The sequence below is a fragment of the Impatiens glandulifera genome, chromosome 3 (assembly GCF_907164915.1).
Source record: "Impatiens glandulifera chromosome 3, dImpGla2.1, whole genome shotgun sequence".
Lineage (NCBI taxonomy): Eukaryota > Viridiplantae > Streptophyta > Magnoliopsida > Ericales > Balsaminaceae > Impatiens > Impatiens glandulifera.
In genome coordinates this window covers 21789648-21807660 of record NC_061864.1, presented here as the reverse complement: position 1 = coordinate 21807660, position 18013 = coordinate 21789648, and the positions used below count along the sequence as shown (strand labels likewise).

The 18013-nt window shown below is 29.3% G+C and overlaps 1 protein-coding gene and 1 long non-coding RNA gene across 2 annotated transcripts; one reads left to right on the top strand and one right to left on the bottom strand.

Annotated features, from left to right (window-relative positions):
* The first annotated feature begins 9622 nt into the window (after positions 1 to 9622).
* On the top strand, positions 9623 to 10099 carry LOC124933079. The gene is made up of 2 exons (XR_007098810.1): positions 9623 to 9765; positions 9854 to 10099. It is a non-coding gene; the product is annotated as an uncharacterized LOC124933079 (long non-coding RNA).
* Positions 10100 to 12291: 2192 nt separating this feature from the next.
* On the bottom strand, positions 12292 to 13856 carry LOC124929989 (nucleolin-like). The gene is made up of 6 exons (XM_047470362.1): positions 13400 to 13856; positions 13132 to 13220; positions 12984 to 13062; positions 12814 to 12821; positions 12588 to 12719; positions 12292 to 12360 (listed from the first exon to the last, which is right to left on the bottom strand). Exons 1-6 carry the CDS (start codon positions 13854 to 13856, stop codon positions 12292 to 12294), a joined length of 834 nt encoding a protein of 277 aa, XP_047326318.1.
* Positions 13857 to 18013: the final 4157 nt, after the last annotated feature.

The following is an 18013-nucleotide window of genomic DNA, read 5'->3' as shown; positions in this document are numbered from 1 at the left end:
CGTTGATTTAGTTAATTAGCAGTTTTATATAACTAGCTAGGTTATTTTTAAGATATTTTTAGTATCCCTTACCTTTTAGCATTTTTTTCAAGAATTAGAACTAATTTAATTTAATTTTTAACATTGTACTCCCTGAGAATTGGTCCGCACTTACCTCGTTTCTCTTCCGGTCTGGTTTATGAGTCGTTACCTAATCTACTCATCAAAAATTAGGAAAGAAAATTTACTTTTTCTCTTTTTTATTTAGAGATATGTTTCTGGTTCAATTTACGTGCGAAAAAGGCATCGGCATTATGGCCCGCACATCCGTCAAAATGCATGTCTCTTCTACGAAGTTTTTGGCCTTAGACATGACACCACGAGAAGACATGTTCGGAGCTTATTCAGAAAACCAAGAGCTTGGCTGGAAAATGTGTAGTGGAATAGGGCTTCAAATTGAATTCTAAGACCACAACGTCTTCCCTATACCATTTGAAACTTACCCAAACAAACCTTTCACATTACTTGAAAAACGAACCCAGCCTATTTTTTGAAAAACCAATTTTCCTGATTTTTTTCTTAAGTCTTAGAAAGATACTTAAATGCAATTTCAGTTATCTTAATTTTAATCTATTCTAAAACGTATAGGAAGAATTTTCGGATAATCACCTTCGAGCGAGAGTCCGGGACGATGATCCGACTTTTTTTGGATTTTAGTTTGAAAATAGGTGATTTCAATTCAAGGTGAATTGATCCATTCTAATTCACTGTAAAGCTCGAAAATCACATCTAGTAGAACTAAATCACGCAATCAAATTTAATAATCAAATAATATCGAAAGTTGCAAGAACTAGTTACTAAATAAATAAAAATTGGGTGAAATGTGACATCCTTACCTACCATTATTTTTCATCAAATTAATATTTTACAATTTCTTTAGCGATGAACAACTTTCTACCTTTATTATTTGCGACATTGTAATAATGAAACACTTTTCACCTGTGACTAAATTTTCAATCACTTATGCGATTTTTTTAGAATAATGCTTTGTGACTCGATTTTTAGAAATTCTTTCTCCAACTTGTTCTTCAAAGTATGTTCTGCGTAAGTGACCTTTTTTTGGCCATTAATTATTTTTTTTTAACATACTAACCTCCTAAAATGTTTTGTTAGCTATAGTTATTACTTTAGGTAAAGTTTCATTAATTCATTTTGCTATTTAAGTTAAGTAGCCATTAGTTTACTTATAATTTTAATATTTCATTTTACCAAAGAAGAGAACTAGCCATTAATTTAGTTAAAGGTTTAGTATTTACATTTTCCATTCATGATAAGTAACTATTACTTTAGTTAAAAATTTCAAATTTCAAGTTGCGAACGAAGATAAATAATTATTACTTTAGTTACAAGTTTAATATTTTTTAGCCATGGTAGGAAAGTAGTCATTACTTTAGTTAAAAGTTTATTATTTCTTTTTATTATTCAAGATAGTTAGCCACTAATTTAGTTAAATGTTTGACATTTTTTTTTGCTAGAAAAGAAAAATAGCCATTACATTTGTTAATAGGTTTAATATTTTCTTGTCATATAAGATAAGTAGTCATTAGCTTAATATTTTCTTTTGTCATCTTATAAGTAGCCATTAGTTTAGTTAAAAATTTAACATGAAAGACATAGAAACACATGAAAGTGTACTAATGTGTACTAATCTAAAAAGATAGATTACACTGCTAATCCAAAACGCATCTACTCCTAATATTTGACTAATCCATAACACATTCAAAACTAATCTATTAACCTCCATCAAAACATGCATCCAAAAAATTTGCTCGTTGATTATTTTCGGTTCTTCCTAAATCAACCTACATAACACATTAAAACACATGTCACTTTTCTTATGAACGAAAATTCTAAAATATGCATTTACTAACAAACATATTATATACAGTGGACATCCCAAAAAAATTAAGATGTATATACAATTACCTTCATCATCAAATGTTGATTTCTATGCATTCCAAAAGTATGTAACCTGTGGTATTGAGATGTTTCAAATTATGTAACGAATTATTAATTTAACAATTTAAATAAGTTTGCTAATTAAGAGCATTCCCGAATGATTGCATAATTTTTGTGCTACTTTCCCTGGTAAAGGAAAACCCACCAGACATGGGTACACCTAAGTTATCATACATCCTCATTGTCGTAGTATGCACAAGTGGAACATGAAATGTCAAAATGCAATATATGTGAGTCTAAGCATTGATTGTCAGAAAATTAAAAGTTGAAGGCACTTATTGTCTTTTATACAATTAGGGTTTATTTAATTATTAATGGGCTTGGGCTTGTATGTATAAGTAATTTAGGGTTTCTAGACTAATTACTCCTTTATAAGGGTTGTTTGTAAAGGTTGATAATACAACACTTAAGACTCTTAAGATTTTTTTCCTCTTTAGCAAATATTTTATTTCTCAAAGTTTCATATCTTCATAGTTGTTCTTAGAAGATCTAATAGTCAAAGCCAACATTTGGTATCAGAGCCTATTTAAAGAACATTTCGTCAAAATCAACCAGAGATGTGGCGGCAATGAAGATTGGAAGAGAATGGAACGTGATGCTCTCATTAGGGGTGAGCATAATTTGGGTTTACCCAAACCCAACCTAACTTAAACCCAAAATATTAATTTGGGTTGGGTTGGGTTGAATATGGGTTGGGTTGGGTTGGGTTGAGTATGAGTTGAGTTTAATTTGGGTTGGGTTAGGGTTACCCAAATTATATAAATTTAATTTAATTCTCTATTATTATCCAATACTAATCATCTTTCAACTTCAAGTCGAATACATTTTTGACATGTTTAACACGTTTTTCACACGTTTAACACGTTTTCACACGTACAACACGTTTTCATGTTTTTTGCACGTTTAACACGTTTTTTGCACGTTTTTGACATGTTAACACGTTTTCACACTAATAACATGTTTTTCACATGTTTAACATATTTTTCACGTTTTTGGCACGTTAAACACATTTTTGACAAGTTTAATACGTTTAATACGTTTTTGACGAATAAAACACATTTTCACGTTTTTTACAAGTTTAATATGTTTAACACGTTTTTAACAAATTTAACATGTTTTTGACACGTTTAACATGCTTTTCACGTTTTTTTGCACGTTTAACACGTTTTTGATATTTTAACAAATTTAACACGTTTTTGATATGTTTAACACGTTTAACACATTTTTCATACGTTTAACATGTTTTTCATGTTTTTGGCATGTTTAACACATTTTTGACATGTTTAACACGTTTTTTATACGTTTACACATTTTTTACATGTTTAACACGTTTTTGATATTTTTGGCATGTTTAACACGTTTTTGACATGTTGAACACGTTTTGGCTCATTTAACATATTTTTAGCACATTTAATATGTTTTGGTACGTTTAACAGGTTTTTGCAAATACCACATATTTTTGACATGTTTAACATGTTTTTCACGTTTAACACGTTTTGACAGGTTTTAACACGTTTTTTGCAGGTTTAACATGTTTTTGGCACGTTGAACATGTTTTTGGCATGTTTAATATGTTTACAATTTTTTGGTACGTTTAACACATATTCATATTTTTGACGCGTTTAACAAGGTTTTCATGTTTTTGATACGTTAAACGAGTGAAAAACGTATTAAACGTGTCAAAATATGAGAAACATGTTATACGTGTCAAAAACGTGTTAAACACGTCAAAACATGCCAAAAACATGTTAACCATGTCAAAAACGTGTTAAACATATCAAAACGTGTTAAACGTGCCAAAAACATGAAAAACGTGTTAAAAATGTATTAAACGTGTCAAAAATATGAAAAACGTGAAAAACATGTTGAACATGTCAAAAAGTGTTAAACGTGTCAAAAATGTGTTAGATGTGTTAGAATCGTGAAAAACATATCAAACGTGTCAAAAACGTGTTAAACATGCCAAAAACATGACAAACGTGTGGTGTGTGTCAAAAATATGTTAAACGTGCCAAAAACGTGAAAAATGTATTAAACGTATAAAAAACATATTGAACGTGTTAAAACGTGAGAAACGTGTTAAATATGTCAAAACGTGCCAAAAACCTGAAAAACGTGTAAAACATGTTAAACATGTTAAAAATGTGTTAATATGTCAAAACGTGTTAAACGGATAAAAATGTGTTAAATGAGTCAAATACATGTTGAATAAAAATAAAAAATTAATTTGGGATACCCATCCAATATTAGTAAATAATTTGGGTTGAATTATGGGTTAGGTAAATTTAATTTGGGTTGGATATGGGTTGGGTAATACAGGTTGAGTTTACTCGTTTTCTCACCCCTAGATCTCATATTTGTTACTCACGAAGAGTAACTATTCGGTGTGGACATTAAAGATGTGGTTAAACTTACAAGCACAAGGAGTGTGGGAAGCCATGATGCTCGACGAGGTCAACAAATAGAAGGATAGAATGGTTCTCGCCACCATTTATTAAGCACTCCCTAAGGACGTCATTCTCATGGTGGCTGAGAAGAATTCTGCCAAGCTAGCACGGGAAACGTTAAACACAATGCATGTTGGAGTGAAGAGAGTAAAGGAGGCAAAAATATATACCTTCAAGACCGAGGCGATTCACATGAAGAATGGGGAATCAGTGGATGATTTCGCCATGAAATTGACATCCATTTTGACTAGTATACGCACGTTGGGAGAGAAGGTGGAGGAGATCTCCATTGTCAAGAAGGTCCTTAGAGCCTTACCACAAACATACATGTAGATCGTTACAGCGATCGAGCAATTTGGTGACCTCAAGAATATGACCACTGAGGAGATCGTCGGTTGTCTCAAAATCCACGAGGAGAGACTTCGCAGCTACGAAGACCAAGAGGAGAAACACATATTTCTCAAGCATGATGAATGGATGTCATAAATGAAGAACAATAGAGAAGCCGATTTTTCTTATGGATCGTCGAGTCGTAGCGACAACGGTGGAGATAATCGAGGTCGTGGAAAAGGGAAATGTCAATGTCGAGGTCGTGTAGAAAGCTCACCTCGATAAGAAGACACCAAGCCCCGTAAAGACAAGAGTATAGTGAAGTGTTACGCTTGTCAAAAGTATGGGCACTACGCATCTAAGTGCCCTAACAAAAGGTTTTACGATGAGGCAAATCTCATTAGCTTCTATGACCAGGAGCCAACATTAATGTTTATTGAGGTAGTGATGAATGTTTTGCTTGAAGACGATGAGGAAAACCTCACTAGCTTCTCTGACGAGGAGCTAGTATTAATGTTTGCTGAGAAAGTGATAAATGTTTCTGGAGATGTGGAGACAAACCATGAAGCGTTCATGCAAGAACAATTCAAGGAGGAACTAGAGGTGGTGTTGTCCAATGAAGAGAAAGTCATGGAGAAACTCCTCGCAAGTGGCGATGAGTGTAATCACACCGATGTGTGGTACCTTGACAATGGAGCAAGCAACCATATGATGGGCCATAGAGAGAAGCTTAATGAGCTCGACGAGAAAATTACCAGAAATGTGAAGTTTGAATACGGAAGCAAGGCGCACAAGTTTCCTAATCCAACTTGTGGGAAAATCTATGTGAGTAGAGATGTCGTGTCGAGGAGGAGAAGAAGTGGGAGTGGTGAAACGGCAACAATAAGCACATACAAATTTCCATGGAGTTCGAAATCCTACGATATGTCTATGTTGAGGCACCACTAGTAGAGATGGATATTGATGAATTGTTGTTGCTCACCACCGACGAGCCAACAACATATCACGAGGTGGTAGTCAAAGAGTCGTGGAATGAGGCCATGAACAAAGAGCTCAAGTCTATTAGGAAGAATAAGACATGGGAGCTCACCAACTTACCACACGGTCATAAGACCATCGGGTTAAAGTGGTTTTCAAGTTGAAAAGAGACAGCGAATGCAACATCCTCAAGCACAAAGCGAGATTGGTACTAAAAGGCTATGTGCAAAAGCAAGGTGATGATTTTGAGGAGACCTTTGTACTAGTGGTGAAACTTGACACAGTTAGGCTAATTCTTGTCATCACAGATCACCGTGGATGGGAGATTAACCACTGGGATGTCAAATCAGCATTTTTCAATGGTGACATCGAAGAAGAAGTCTATGTCACTCAACTTGAAGGCTTCATCATCAAGAATAAAGAGAAAAAGGTGTACAAGTTATACAAGGCTCTCTACGGACTACATCAAGCACCAAGTGCGTGGAACACTTGTCTCAACAAGAGAATGATGAGTCTCAGTTTTATGAAGTGTTCTTAAGAGCATGTTGTGTACACAAGAAACCATGGAAGAGAAGTACTCATTGTTGGTGTATACGTCAACGAATTGATTGTGACAAGATCAAGCATCAAGAGTGTTGATGAGTTCAAAAAATAGATGATGAAAGTGTTCGAGATAAGTGATCTCGGGTGACTCACGTACTATTTTGGTATCGAGGTGGACTAGAAGAAAGATAGCATCGAGGTGAAGCAGGAAGCTTATGCGAAGAAGGTGTTGAAACAATTTACAATGGAGGATTGCAACTCTAGCAAGTATCCAATGGAAGCAAAGTTGCAGCTCAGAAAGGATGTGGAAGAAAGCTTAGTGGATCCGAAGGAGTATAGGTGTATCATCGGGTGTCTTAGGTACTTGACGCACAATCGACCTGATATCTCTTATGTAGTTGGCATAATGAGTCGATACATGGAGTAGTCTATCACTCTACACCAACAAGAAGTAAAACACATTCTTCGTTACGTAAATGGAACGATGAACTATGTGATTCAGTTAAGAAGAGGACGAGAAGTTGAAGAACACATTGGTTTTACTGACAACAACCTAGCTAGTTACACAAACGACAGAAAAAGTACTAGAGAGATGGTGTTTTATCTCAATGAAAATTTGATCACCTGGAAATCTCAAAAATAACAAACTGTTGTCTTATCTTCATGTGAGGCGGAGTTTATGGCATCTACTGCAGCATCGTGCCAAGAACTTTGGCTGAGAAACTTGTTGAGCGAGGTGCTCGGATGCGAGCCGAGGATTATAACCCTTTATGTTGACAACAAGTCCGCAATAACATTAATGAAGAACCTGATGTTTCATGGACGTAGAAAACACATTGACATTCGGTTCTACTTCATTCATGAATGCGTCAAGAACCGACAGATTGTTGTAGAGTTCGTAGGCACTAAAGAGCAGCATGAAAACATTCTCACTAAGGCACTAGTAAAATACAAATTTGCAGATATGCGAGAGCTTCTCGGCGTGAAGAATCTCGAACCAAATCAAGCTTATGGGGGAGATTGTGAGTTTAAAGATTAATTGCCAGAAAATTGAAAATTGTAGGCCTTTATTCTCTTTTATACAATTAGGGCTTATTTAATTATTAATGGGTTTGGGCATGTATGTATAAGTAATTTAGAATTTTTAGGTTAATTACTCTTTTATAAGAATTGTTTGTAAAGGTTAATAATACAACACTTAAAACTCTCAAGACTTTTTTCTCTTTAACAAATATCTATTTCTCAGAGTTTCATATGTTCATAACTGTCAAAAATGGGATAGATGTCGGGTCAAAAATGCAACGAATAAGAAATGTCAATATTATGAAATTAAACTGGACATAAAACCCAAAAATCCTAGGCAAGACTACTAATTCCTATTATGTAATCTAACACATAAGCATCACTAATAAAAGACAATGGCATAAATTTAAAGAATATAGCTTGTAAGTTTACATGTCTTCGACCTCGATCTTGGAGGCATGATGAGAATAAGATTTGTTGAGCTTTTTCTAAGGTTGTAGAAGATGAAGTTATCCTTTGGAAATTGTTCATTTGCAAGATCTGCAAATTGTCAGTATAATTTTGATCCGTGCATAAGGACGGATTCATGATTCAAAGTTGGGGTGAGAAAATTCTGAATAAAACGAGTGGATAAATGTAAGTTTTATAATTTTTTTTAATAATTAAATAAAAAAACGGTGAATTTTATTGAAATTTTTTAAGAAATTATGAGTAATGTAAAATTTTAACCGTAAATATTTTTGTTTTCTAGTGGGCTTCGGCCTACCTAAACGCCTACATGGATATGTCCTTGTCCGTGTATGACTACTTTCAACAGGACACTCGAGGTGATGAAACGTGTCATTTAAAAGGGTATTCATAGATTACGTGTCTTCTGGGAAATCCGACCAAAATTATTACAAGTACTAATATTGAAAGAAAGTGTTTAAAGCATAAGCATTCGAATAACACATTTTGATCCATACATCAAATAAAGAGCATTGTTGGGTGTTGAAGAGATAATGCAGCTCCTTTGCATTGCACCGTTTTTAAATTTATTCATTTAAAATGTAAGCTTCTAATTCAGGCCTGATTGGCCAGCTTCTTCCTTCTTTTCACTATGATCTAAGCCGATCTCAAGTTTTGGTCTACCTATAATATTAACAGGGCCGGCCCTGGGGTAAGCCCAGCAAGCCCCGGGCTAGGCAACCCATTAAATAAAATAAAGAATAAATTTTTATAATTTTTTAAATATAAATAGGTCTTACTTAGTGATTTGAGAAGAAAACATAAAATTATTATTTTGTCATAAGTTCAAACCTCACAAAAACTTATTTTTATCATTTTTTTAGCAATCAAAAATTACGTTTTTTTAGGTTGGGGCATCCCAAACATCGGGGCCGACTCTGAATATGAAATACGTAATAAGGTTACTTGAAATTAAAATTTTGAATAAATGGTCATAGAACAACCAAATTAAATATGTTGATCATATTTTAAAAGAAATGTCTTATTATGATAAATTAATTTTTTTTAATTTTAAAAAATTACTAAATTAAATTCAAAAATATATTTGCATGCAGACTTCGGGAATAAAATTGCTGAGAAATAAGTTCGGGTTAAAAAATTATAAAATAAAATAAAATTAAATAAAACATTCTAATTTAGTTGAAAGTATTAACGTCTTATTAAATAATATTAAAAATAAATTTAAAGTAATTTCTTATAAGAAAACTTAAGTTAAAATGTACAGTACACGCAAATATTGGTGATTATAAAATTATTACAATCAAATAAGCAAGATATCTCACATAAAACTATAATTTTTTAAATGGATACATGTGTAACAACATCATTAACCTCACAAATCACCAAAACATTAAATTCCATTTCTTTATGTTATAATGATGATGTCAAAAGTTTAATTATTGTAAATAAAGATTTGTCGATATTATAAATTCTTATTATTCTGATTAATATGGTTTTATAAGTAAATCTTACACTATAATAAAAGTGACAATTAATATGATTATAAAACAACCCTTTTAAAAAATGATTAATTTATAAGCCTTAATAGTCCTTGTCCTTTTGTCAAACAAAACTATGACCCGGCTTGTTCAAATTGTGTGTCAGAAATCACAAGAGGAAAAGTCAAGGTTAATAAATTTTCTTGTCCACATAAAACACTAATCATTGAAATTTTAAACATTAGCTCTCAAAATTCAATGTTGAATATTCAAAATTAAAGCTTATCCTTCTTTCAAAAATGATAAATAATTTCCACTCATATACTAACTACTAATTCTATAAATAATAGCTCTTGTAAGTACCATTGTTCATTCATCTTTCTTTGTTTAACACAAGGAAAAGGCAATGGCTAAAGTTTTCTTTGTCACTTTTGTTCTATTAGTTTTGGTCCTTTCTCCTGCAATCGAGATGTCTAATGCCACTAGAGTGGGCCTCGAATGTAAGTTTTAGATATTTTTCTTCTTTCGTTTGTTTTTCTTTGTTCAAGCGTCATTTATGATTATTGTCATCCTTTTTTATTATTGTAGTGCTACAAATCATACCGAAGTGCCCAAGATGCGTATGTTGCGCTCCTGCTCCATCACCAGATAAATGTTGCCCTTGTGCGTGCCCACCACATGGGACTTGAAACATGTTCCATATAATTTGTAAAAGTGTGTGTTATAAACAAATAATAGGTTAGCTAGCGAGCTAATCTACTAAGCATGTTCCTAAAGTTTCAATAATAACTTTGTGAAACAAATATATACACATATATTTGTATTTTGTGTTTATTCTCTATTATGAAACCTAAATAAAACGTAATATTTTCTTCGATGTTCAAACTTGTATGTCGTAGTAAACAAATCATATAAGAAAATATTATAATCCAATGAGTACTGTGAATTTAACAGAACTTATAACTATAACAAATTTTAAATTGAAACTAACTCAACTAAACTAATATATATCATTTACTGCTACCTAACTTTATTTTTATTTAGGAAAGTCCATGCATATAAAATAAATTGTTGTTTAACGATTTCAAACGTGTACGTGAGTTAATGAAAATGAAAATAAAAATAAAAACAAGTATAAAATTATCTAATATAAAATTCTTCAACATATAGTAATCAAGTTGATTGTCAATCAAACACCACATGTATGAACCTATGTCAAAGTCATTATAATTGTTTTATGTATGAATGTAATTATTAGCCTTATACAATATTGTTAAAGGATTTGAGGATTTTGTTCAAATCAAATGATTCACAAGAAAATCATGAGAATTGATTGTCTGATTGTTTTTTCTCTCTGTCATAATTTTCAAAACTCGAGTTAGTGAGCCATGAGTTAGAATTAATTAACATTCATTTACGAACCAGTCTAATCAATCTTTATATTTTAGATAAAACTCTTTATGATATAACTTTATATCCGAATTTTATATTAAATAAAACAAAAAGAAACTAAAATTTTATAAAGTAACTTTTAGGTAGATCAATGTTCAATGAATAAAAATCAAAGATTTTATGCTCGATTTATGTTAAATACGTTTTAAATTGAAATGATCATTAAAGTAATAACGGTAAGAGTTTGGTTAATTTTTTTAAGATAAAACTCTATTTTAAAAAAATAAAAAAATATTAGATTTCATATGTGTGAATCTTATAATTAAAATACTAAAAATTATAATTAAAATATCATAAAACAACTTTAAAATAAGCTAGTTAGGTTTGGTTATTAAATTTGATTAATTTATAATAATCATGAATTCATTGGTTCTTGTCCTTTTGTCAAACCTATAATTAGTTAATGGTTTTTCTTGGTCACGGAACTCTGAGAATTGAAATTTCAAACTTTTGTTTGAAATTCAATGATGAATGCTAAAAATATAACCCTCCTCATTTATGTATTATATTATAAATAGCTTTTATAGGCATCAATATTGTTCATTCACTTCACATAATACAAATTTATATTTACCCTTCTTAATTTGTTTTCACATAAGAAAAATTGAAAAAAGGAGTGGTCACTTTATTTGTCACTTTCGTTCTCTTAATTTTAGTCATTTCTCGTACACTTATACATTTGAGATATCCAATGTCACTAGAGTTGACAACGATGGTAAATTTTAGTTTTTTTTTTCTTTTATGATTTGTGAAATTGAAGTGTTTTGGACAAAGTAATGTGCCCTTATATTTTTTTTCAATCATTTTGATACTTTCAACCTATAATTTTATTTTAAATTACAAACACCCTTCCATTTGAGTCTAACATTTCAAATTTAGCAAGATACAACATCATATAAACTTAATTATTTTCGGAGATGCATCATATAAATTTAATTATTTTATTTCAAAAATAAAATATATAGAAAATCAATGAAAACTGAAAAGTGAAAAAATATATATTGGATAATAACCTTGACAGATTTCAGAAATTAAATCTAATCAAAGCCGTTTGAAAATAAAAAATTCAAATTGTAATTTAATATAAATAAATCTCTATATTAGGAAATTCAACAGATAAACTCTTTTCAAAACAATGAAAATTGTGGGTTTACATTTATTATAAATTGTCACATCCCGATTATCCGTTCAACACGGGAGACATATTTAAGAAATATTTTCCACATGCAAAATCGAACTCTGGTTACTAATCTCGTCATCGCAAACATTTCATTAATCATTTAAATAATGTTTTACTATATATATATATGTTCTATAGATTTTTTAAAAGTGATTAAGGTATGTTATCTAATTAGGCCATATATATTAAACAAAATATCATTAAACAAACAAAAATATGCAAATACAAATTAATGATAACTTAACAGAAACAATGAATTTAAAACAAGATAATTTAATTAACAGAAACAAATCTATAAATATTTAATAAAATGTTTAGCTTAAAATTTTCTAAGATTAAACAGAAATAAAATTAATAAAACATATCAACTTCTTTAATTAATGAATAGTCACTCCTAGTAGTCGATTTTTTCCAATAGAGTCATAACTTTGTAGTTAACTTTAGCATGCTGCAGATGTGGGACCTGTCACGAACACATAATAATTTTATTAAACTAAATGAAAATATTTTTAAAAAACAAAACAAAAAAAAAAAAACAAACCTGATTAATTTTCACTGAATCCTGAAACACTACTTTTGTTGCATAATGGAGAGGCTTTATCAAATAAAATAAATAAATTAAATATATTTAATAATAATTTAGTTAAAGTAATAATACCCTTTAAAAATTATTCTTTTATTATAACTTACTGTTTCACCATTAATATCAACTGATTTTATCATTCTTTTCACGAGACCTGGAGTATTAGCACCTTTTTTTAACAATAATTTCACAATCTCAAACTTTTTAGACCTTGTAGTATTTGCCGCTATATGTAATGCCTGTACAAATATAGAAAAATAAAATTACAATTTTATTTATAAATAAAAATAATAAATTGTTTTATAAAGGGATTTTTTAAAATAAATAACTTACTGTTACACCTGGTACACCAATATATGTACACACAGATAATAGGTCGATAGCATTATTATAACTTTGTAGTAAAAACTTAATCACTTTCATATCACCTGTATACCAAAATATTAGTTTAAAATATATATATATATATATAGATGTATTATTAAAACGTAAAATTAATTAACCTGAAAAACAAGCCCATTGTAGAACAGTTAGTCCAAGACTATTTCTAGCCTCTATATTAGCACCATATTCTAAAAGTACCTGCATTGAATTAATTAAATTTTAAATTATGTTTATTTATTAAAACTTTTGAGAATAAATAAAACTCACCTTAAAACATGATACATTTGCAAATACATAGTGGAGAGGAGTTTGTACTCCAAATATGAAGGGTTCATTTATATTTCCTTTAAAATTATCTGTTACAAAAAGCTCTTTTTTAAGACATTCACTTGAAGAGGGTATATATAATAATATTTAAATTTTACTTAATAATAATCTAACTAAGATCATATTAAGAAACTAAATTCATATTAAACCATACAAACAAAACAACTTATTTAATGAAAATTTGAAGAGTTTTAAAGTATATATATACCTAATGCAAGGCGGAGTGCACCAGCGTTACTTCTAAGAATAGCGCCAGGGATTGCCGGGATTTTATCAAAATCAGGATTTACAGGATCAAACTCGTCGTCGTCGTCGTCATCGTGATCGTCATCGTCATCGTCATCGTCATCGTCATCGTCATCGTCATCGTCATCGCTTTCATCGTCATCGTCATCGCTTTCATCGTCATCGTCATCGTCATCGCTTTCATCATCATCGTCATCGTCATCGCTTTCATCGTCATCGTCATCGCTTTCATCGTCATGGCTTTCATCGCTCTCATCCCCATCCTCATCCTCCATTAGAAGATTAAGAATTTCATCTTCGTAAGTGACATCATTTTTACAGTCCATCGGTTCATCATCACCTTCCTCGTTATTCTCATTGTTATTGTCAACATACATATTTTCAGTTAAGTCGTCATTTAGCCGATCAGGTACCGCCATTGATCTATATAGTAATTGAAAAACAATTAATATACGTACTAATTAGAAAATTATTAAATCCTAATTTTATTTCTCTTCCAAACCCTAGCTAATCCATCCATAATTTATATTTATATAGATAAAGGAAGAAGATTTCAAAACCTTGTTCTTTCAGGACAATGTTTATTTTTCTTCACTGGTTAACCGACTTCTGCAATTGGAAGAGCTTCCTGAGTAAGAGGTGAATGACAAGATCAATTAGTTAATATATAAATATAAGTGATCTAAATTTGGATTTTTTAGAAATTTATTTATATATTTAGAAGTAAATAATATATTCTAATATAAATTTAATTTAATCTTTTCTTAATTATATATATTATAAGATATTATTCTAATCTAATAATATAATATATATATATATATATAATGAATTTAATGTTTTCTTAAATATATATAATAATATATTATTAATAATATAATATAATATATTTTAATATATATATATATATAATGAATTCAATCTTTTCTTAACTATATATTATATATATTATTCTAATCTAATAATATAATATAATATATTTCAATATATATATATATATATATATATATATATATATATATATTGAAATATTTTATATTATATTATTAGATTAGAATAATATATATAATATATAGTTAAGAAAAGATTGAATTCATTATATATATATATATATATATATAATATAAATATATACCCGTTCAATCACATCAAAACCTATCTAAACACAAATAAAGTGTAACAAACTATCCTTTCAAATTTAATGAGATACATGGTGTAAATTCAATAGAAAAAATATTAAAAATGAATTAACTGGTAAAGACGATAATGGTTCATTTACCTTGATAACTATATTTTTAGTTATTCTCGTTCAATTCTCTCTACATTTTTCGTAAACGCAATTTACAAGATAAAATGTGAGCATTTCATCCAAATTGATGGGCCAAATCACTCTACTAGCATTTAATTTTGGATTTTCTGGTTATATTTGATGTCATAATGTTTGCTTGTTTCTTTGTCTATTTTAAATTTGATTATGTTAGTTTGATTTCTTAAACTATCTTCAACTTGAAAAAATTATTTTTAAACTCATTTGGTGTAAATGTTACATCAAACTGTAATTCTTTTTCAACCGACAAAACTCATTCTCAAATTCAAAAAAAATATTATTTTAACCTTCTTCTTTACATCAATTCTTATAACTTTTTAATATTACCCTATATACTTTAAAAACTTATAAATTACACCACAATATTATAATATCATCAAAGTATTTTAAATTTAATTATAAATTAATTATAATTTTTTTTAAACATTATTATAATTTTTTAAATATTATTATAATTTTTTTAACATTATTGTAAATTTATGTTATATAAAAAATATTATATAAATGAATTAAATTATATAAATAAATTAAATTAATAATTATATAAATAAAACATATAAACAAATAAAAATATAAATAAAACAAGTAAAAAATTAAAATATAAATAACTTATATAAATTAATTATATAAATAAGTTTAATATATAAAATTAAATAAATAAAAGTTGAATGGCTAAAATATAAAAATAAAATAAAATATGCAATTGTGTACTGTAACAACACATATTTGCGTCAGACAAATTAAGATATCCCATTTTAGGTATTTGGCATACAGTTAGAGGAGATAACTCATTTTGAGTTGTAAACAGCTCCGTTGGAGTGTTGGAGTTAGGGATGACAATGAGGCGGTTTGGGACGGGGAATACATTTACTATCTCCGTCCCGTTTTAATTTTGGGGATTTTTTTAATACCGTCCCCGCCCCGTTCGGGTTTTTTCGGTTTCGGAGAATATCGCGGGGCATCGTTATATTTTTTTAAAAAATAAATAAATAAAACTTATACAATAAAATTATATATACGAGAATTTTAATATAATATATATTAAAATATATTAAAATTTTATATTATTATAAAGAAATAATCTTACTACTCTTATAAAATATAATAAATAAATAAATATATTGGTAATTTAATATATTTAATTAAGTTTATGGTGTTCGGGGCAGAATCGGGGTAAAATCGGGACGGGACAGGGGACACAAATACCATCCCCGCCCCATCCCCGTTCGGTTTCGGGGAAAAACCGTCCCAAACAGGATAATTCGGTTCGGTTTTCGCGGGGCGGTTTCAAATTGTCATCCCTAGTTGGAGTTGCTCTTAGTGTCACTCTTAGACTATTTTATTAAAAATTTGGGTCTCTACTTTAAGTTTTTGACCATTTTATAAATACGATATTTACATTTTGTTATTCATCCAAGCATTATATATAGACACAAGTTTATTTTTAAAATGGGAGTTGAACCTCCAAACTTCAAATATTATTGCTTAAAACAAATATATATTAGGGACTAAGAATATTTCGTGTGCTTAATAAAACATTATATTCTTCCATCAAACCCTCACAAATTGTTGAAGTAAAAAAATCATTCTAATCCACAAAGTGTAATAAGGATTTGATTGAACTTGTGAATTTAACAGATCATCAAATTGAACATTCTTATCTTTTTTATACCTTTTGAAAGATCGGGATATAAATTCAGTTAAAAAATGTAAACATATGTAGCTCTATTTTAAAAAACAATAATAGCATCTCAACATCATTCATGTCTTAAATAAACATGAGAAACGTATTGTGAGACATAAGAGTGATAGAGTGTATTGAAATTGTATGGTTTATGCGATTTTTTTAGAATAATGCTTTGTGACTCGAAATTTAGAAATTCTTTCTCCAACTTGTTCTTCAAAGTATGTTCTGCGTACGTGACCTTTTTTTGCCACTAATTATTTTTTTTAACATACTAACCTTATAAAATATTTTGTTAGCTATAGTCATTACTTTAGGTAAAGTTTCATTAATTCATTTTGCTATTTAAGTTAAGTAGCCATTAGTTTACTTATAATTTTAATATTTCATTTTACCAAAGAAGAGAACTAGCCATTAATTTAGTTAAAGGTTTAGTATTTACATTTTCCATTCATGATAAGTAGCTATTATTTAGTTAAAAATTTCATATTTCAAGTTATGAACGAAGATAAATAATCATTACTTTAGTTACAAGTTTAATATTTTTTTAGCCCCACTAATTTAGTTAAAAGTTTAATATTTTTTCTATTGAAGAACATTAGCCATCAATTTACTTAAATGTTTGACATTTTCTTTTGCTAAAAAAGAAAAATAGCCATTACATTTGTTAATAGGTTTAATATTTTCTTGTCATATAAGATAAGTAGTCATTAGTTTAATATTTTCTTTTGTCATCTTATAAGTAGCCATTAGTTTGGTTAAAAATTTAACATGAAAGACATAGAAACACATGAAAATGTACTAATCTAAAAACATAGATTACACTATTAATCCAAAACGCATCTACTCCTAATATTTGACTAATCCGGAACATATTCAAAACTAATCTATTTACCTCCATCAAAACATGCATCCAAAAAATGTGCTCGTTGATTATTTTCTGTTCTTCCTAAATCAACCTACATAACACATTAAAACACATGTCACTTTTATTATGAACAAAAATTCTAAAGGATATATTTACTAACAAGCATATTATATACCGTGGACATCCCAAAAAAATTAAGATGTATATACAATTACCTTCATCGTCAAATGTTGATTTCTATGCATTCCAAAAGTATGTAACATGTGGTAATGAGATGTTTCAAATTATGTAACGAATTATTAATTTAACAATTTAAATTAGTTTGCTAATTAAGAGCATTCCCGAATGATTGCATAATTTTTGTGCTACTTTCCCTGGTAAAGGAAAACCCACCAGACATGGGTACACCTAAGTTATCATATATCCTCATTGTCGTAGTATGCACAAGTGGAACATGAAATGTTAAAATGCAATATATGTGAGTCTAAGCATTGATTGTCAGAAAATTGAAAGTTGTATGCCTTTATTGTCTTTTATACAATTAGGGTTTATTTAATTATTAATGGGCTTGGGTTTGTATGTATAAGTAATTTAGAGTTTCTAAACTAATTACTCCTTTATAAGGGTTGTTTGTAAAGGTTGATAATACAACACTTAAGACTCTTAAGATTTTTTTTCTCTTTAACAAATATTCTAT

Coding starts and splice junctions, on each gene's coding strand:
- LOC124929989 (XM_047470362.1), bottom strand. CDS start 13,856: ATGGCGGTACCTGATCGGCTAAATGACGACTTAACTGAAAATATGTAT. Junction 13,221..13,399: donor TGCACTCCGCCTTGCATTAG/GTATATATATAC, acceptor TTTTTGTAACAG/ATAATTTTAAAGGAAATATA. Junction 13,063..13,131: donor CAAATGTATCATGTTTTAAG/GTGAGTTTTATT, acceptor AATTCAATGCAG/GTACTTTTAGAATATGGTGC.